This window comes from Scylla paramamosain, chromosome 44 (genome assembly GCF_035594125.1).
Source record: "Scylla paramamosain isolate STU-SP2022 chromosome 44, ASM3559412v1, whole genome shotgun sequence".
In the NCBI taxonomy this organism is placed as follows: domain Eukaryota; kingdom Metazoa; phylum Arthropoda; class Malacostraca; order Decapoda; family Portunidae; genus Scylla; species Scylla paramamosain.
In genome coordinates, this window is record NC_087194.1 from 232,501 (window position 1) to 237,500 (window position 5,000).

Here is a 5,000-nt window from a genome sequence, read left to right on the forward strand (position 1 = left end):
ATTACCTGACAGCTTCCTTATCAGACTCCCTCATCCTTCACGATCTCTAAATCTTATCTCCGTTAGCAGGCCACCTATTCTTGATCTTCTTCCTTCATTTTATCATGCCAGATGCTTCCTTTCCTATTTTACTCTTCCTCTATGTCCGTTTCAACCTTAATTTGCTTCTTTTTATTTTATTTCCGCTGGTTCTTTGTTCATCTCCTGTCCTGTCCTCCTGTCTCTGCCCTGGTTACCCTGTTAATAGTTCCCTGCACCCGGTGACCTCAGATTTGAATTTTTTTTAGTCATAATTCATCTTCCAGACCCGTACAGCAATGATAATAATAATAATGATAATAGTGCGGTTTTTTTTTATTGATTTATCCGTTTTGTGTCTTTGTAATCATTAAATATGTAATAATCAGCTTCCATTTTCTTCGTAATTCTGAAAAAATAATTGTAAAGAAAAACTGAGTGCTATATATTTAAATTTAGCCAAATTGATTTACTTGAAAGAAAAGAAAAGAAGAAAAACAAAAGAAAATCACAGTCTCTCTTCAATAGTGCGTCAATATTCAGTCCAAGGTGCCAGCCATTAAGGTTCACCAGCCAGTCAACGCCCGCCTTAAGACACTTGCCTCACTGTGATTGGCTGGCGGGGTGAGTGACAGGAAAACCGAGAGCGATGATTGGAGGAACGCGTAGAAAGGTCGTCACTTATATAATGATTTAAAAGTTTATTATTTTGTGTCGTGGTGTAATGCATGACAGCAATGGAATCAAATGTCGTGGCACGTTTTCTGTTAAGGGGGAAGTTGATCTGGGGGGGGGTGACTTATGAATTGTGCTTAAGTTTAACGTCAAATGACATCTATTATCAGCGAGTTAGTACCAAAACAAGAAATTAATGTTATCTTTGCATTAATTCCTTGCCAATGCATAGAGAATATTGGTAAAGAAGAATATAATTACGATTTAATGGTCATGCGCAGTTTACAATTGACATGTTGTATAGTATTAGATAAAAAATAGTGGGAATATAATCTAGTCCAGATTTTGAACGTATAAGTGTAAATATAAGCTATTTTGAATTTTTCTCTCTGAATGTAGCCTTTCAGTAACATTAAAGAATAACTACAGCAAATGAATTATATATCAGTAAATTATAGAAATACTTATTGAAAAATTAAATAAAGTAATGAATTCAATAAATACCAAGATAACAAAGATGAGATGTCGACAAATCACCAAAGAAAACCTGAATTTTGAACACGGCGGAAATAAAACCACAGCCATTTCTTTCTTAACATAGCAATAACAAAACACTAAAAAAATAATTCCAAAAAAACACAAAACATACAGAAAATGGAAAAATAACCCCAAAATAACAAAGACAAGATGTCGACAAATCACCCAGAAAAACCTGAATTTTGACCATGGCGAAAATAAAACCACAGCCATTTCTTTCTTAACACAGCAATAAAAAACACACAAAAAAACAATTACACCATACACAAAACACATATAAAATGGAAAAATAACCCCAAAATAACAAAGACAAGATGTCGACAAATCACCCAGAAAACCTGGATTTTGACCATGGCGAAAATAAAACCACAGTCATTTCTTTTCTTAACAGAACAATAAAAAAACACAAAAAAAACAATTATACCAAACACAAAACACACAGAAAATGGAAAAATAACCCCAAAATAACAAAGAAAAGATGTCGACAAATCACCAACGCAACCTGGAATTAACAGCGCGTTGGAACAGCTGGCAAGTGACGGACGCGAGAAGAGGAAGAAGAAGAAGAGGAAAAAGATATCAGCCAATATGGGGGTGAGAACTACCTGCTGTTGGCTCATTAACGACTCAGTGACTCATTAAGACAGTTTGAACTAGTTGTTAAGTGACTATAGAGCTCAGGTGTTTAGTTAATTAAGATATGGGTCTATGCACAGGTGGTGATCTTGAAAGTTTGTTTATTTTCTTCCGTAAATGTCATGTTTCTGATTTAAAAGGCTTCTCTTTCTCTTTTTTTTTAGGATTTTTTAAGTTGTATTGTTTACGATAAGGTTATAAAGCTTCCTGTCTTCCTCCTCCTCCTCCTCCTCCTCCTCCTCCTCCTCCTCCTCCTCCTCCTCCTCCTCCTCCTCCTTCTCTCTTCCCAGTAACGAAAGAAAATACAGCATGTTTCTCTCTCTCTCTCTCTCTCTCTCCTCCTCTTCCTCCTCCTCCTCCTCCTCCTCCTCCTCTCTCTTCCCTGTGAATTATAATATAAGAAAAGACTCTCTCTCTCTCTCTCTCTCTCTCTCTCTCTCTCTCTCTCTCTCTCTCTCTCTCTCTCTCTCTCTCTCTCTCTCTCTTATAGACTCGAAAATAAGAAAGGACTCTCTCTCTCTCTCTCTCTCTCTCTCTCTCTCTCTCTCTCTCTCTCTCTCTCTCTCTCTCTCTCTCTCTCTCTCTCTCTCTTATAGACTCGAAAATAAGAAAGGACTCTCTCTCTCTCTCTCTCTCTCTCTCTCTCTCTCTCTCTCTCTCTCTCTCTCTCTCTCTCTCTCTTCTCTTATAGACTCGAAAATAAGAAAGGACTCTCTCTCTCTCTCTCTCTCTCTCTCTCTCTCTCTCTCTCTCTCTCTCTCTCTCTCTCTCTCTCTCTCTCTCTCTCTCTCTCTCTCTCTCTCAACAATAGTAATAACTGAACATATTGCTGTATCACCTCTCTCTCTCTCTCTCTCACTCTCTCTCTCTCTCTCCTACAGGTGCAGAAGGGGAAGCAGGGGACGAAGGGCACCAAGCAGATCATGCAGGAGAACACAGACACCCTCGCCTTCTACAGGAACATGATCTTTGTATCCTGTGGTATTTACTTCGGCACTGGAATGATCTTTTTCTCTGGCTTCCCTACGATGGATTTGGTGTGTGTGTGTGTGTGTGTGTGTGTGTGTGTGTGTGTGTGTGTGTGTGTGTGTGTGTGTGTGTGTGTGTGTGTGTGTCGGGCAGGGCAGGGCAGGGCAGGGGAGGGTGCGGGAAGGGGGAGGAGAGAGAGAAATGAATTGGTTATGTGTTTTTAAAAGTTTGTTTGTTCTTTCTTATTTGTTGTTTGTTGTTGTTTTAACCTATCTTCCTGTTTCTTCTCTTCCAGCTTCTCTTCATTTCTTCTCCTTCTCTTTGTCTTCTTCTTCTTCTTCTTCTTCTCTTCATCTCTTCTCCTTCTCTTCATTCCTTCTACTCCTTCTCTTCATCCCTTCTTCTCTTCATTCCTTCTTCTTCTCTTCATTCCTTCTCATCTTTCTCTCTTCTCCTCCTCTTCTTCCCTTCTCCTCCTCTTCATCTCTTCTCCTTCCCTTCATCTCTTGTCTTCTAACATAACCAATAAATAAACCTTGCATTCTTCCTGATTTCTCCTCCTCCTCCTCCTCCTCTTCTTCCCTTCTCCTCCTCTTCATCTCTTCTCCTTCCCTTCTTCTCTTGTCTTCTAGCATAACCAATAAATAAACCTTGCATTCTTCCTGATTTCTCCTCCTCCTCCTCCTCCTCCTCCTCCTCCTCCTCCTCCTCCTCCTCCTCCTCCTCCTCCTCCTCCTCCTCCTCCTCCTCTTTATTCTAACCTAACCAAACCTCAAAAAAATAAAAAATCTTGTATTATGTTTTATTCCTTCTCTTCCTACTCTTCCCTTCCCTCCTCCTCTGCATCCCTCCTCCTCCTCCCCTTCACTCCTACTCACCCATGTCCTTCCGTCAGACGCTGGTGGTGATGGTGGTGATGGTCCTGGCCGGCTGCTACCACTTCATGTCCAGTATGGCCAAACCTAAGTTGGCCGCTGATGGTTCTGTCCTGGATGAAGGCTGTGATCTCAACATTGAAGGAGGCATTGCTGAGTGAGTGGTGGTGGTGGTGGTGGTGGTGGTGGTGGTGGTGGTGGTGGTCATTTCTCTTGTCCTTTGTAGCAGGTGCACTGGTGAATGAATATAGGTGTTAAAATTATAAGGTTTGCATTAATTAGTGTTTAAGTTTTTAGTTATAGGAATGCTTGCCTTTATATTGACTGATTGGCTAATAGAGACTCTGTGGGGGAGGCAGGGGGGATAGGGAGGGAAACTTAGTATACATATATGTGTGTGTTAGTATAAAATATATTGGTGTATTTATTTTATTGAAAGAAATTGCTTGTTTATGTGTGTGTACGGTTTACTGAGAAATAGTGTGTGTGTGTGTGTGTGTGTGTGTGTTTATGTGTGTGTGTGTGTGTGTGTGTACCAACAACATATACCTTATCTCTCCAGACACGTGAAGGACCTGGTGATTCTGACGTCAGGAACGCTGGTGCTGGCTACGATCTCCTCCTATTTCTGGCTCTTATGGCTCCTGGTAAGGGAAGACATGTTGAAGTTAGCAGGGAGGAAAGTTGGTCAGGTCAGGTCAGGTCAGGTGGGGTCAGGGATATGAAGATGGCCAAGGGAAATAACAGATTAGAAATAGAGAAATAGAGAGAGAGAGAGAGAGAGAGAGAGAGAGAGAGAGAAAGAAAGGTGTGTCATTTTTTTAATTTTTCACCCTGTTCTTCACCTGCCATTTTAATTAACACAGAAAGAGTTGAACCCCTCGTCATTAAACTGCTACGTAAACCAGAGTGATGCGCGTTCTGCCCACTATCGTCACTACACCAACAAAAATGCAATGCGAACTTATACCAGACGAACATAGGACCTTTCACCATCACCACCACCATCACTTACAACAAAAACAAGCCACACACACAACACGTTTCACCATCACCACCACCATCACCACAGCACTCGTAAACTCCAGCCGTGCATTTCAGGCCCCTTGTCGTGGCGCTCAGATGCTGTGGACCAATATTCTCGGTCCATGGTTCTTCCAGGAGGCCGAACCACAGCCGGAGGAACGCGTGGTGGACAAGAAGCAGCGGAAGATGGAACGCCGAAACAAATATCGTTAATGTTTTGTTCTGTTTTCTTCCGTTTTGTTCATTTTTTGTAGCGTTGGGTTC

The 5,000-nt window shown here is 41.2% G+C and overlaps 1 protein-coding gene across 1 annotated transcript in view; it reads left to right on the forward strand.

Moving 5' to 3' along the window:
* The first annotated feature begins 1,675 nt into the window (after positions 1–1,675).
* LOC135094019 (transmembrane protein 208-like) overlaps positions 1,676–5,000 on the forward strand; it is a 4,622-nt gene continuing 1,297 nt past the window's right edge. The window contains exons 1-5 of the mRNA XM_063993739.1: positions 1,676–1,824; positions 2,748–2,903; positions 3,731–3,867; positions 4,273–4,357; positions 4,812–5,000. The exon at positions 4,812–5,000 is cut by the window's right edge and continues 1,297 nt beyond it. Of these exons, the coding sequence (XP_063849809.1) occupies positions 1,819–1,824; positions 2,748–2,903; positions 3,731–3,867; positions 4,273–4,357; positions 4,812–4,949 (522 nt within the window). The 5' untranslated portion in view covers positions 1,676–1,818 and the 3' untranslated portion in view covers positions 4,950–5,000. The remainder of the gene's footprint in view (positions 1,825–2,747; positions 2,904–3,730; positions 3,868–4,272; positions 4,358–4,811) is intronic.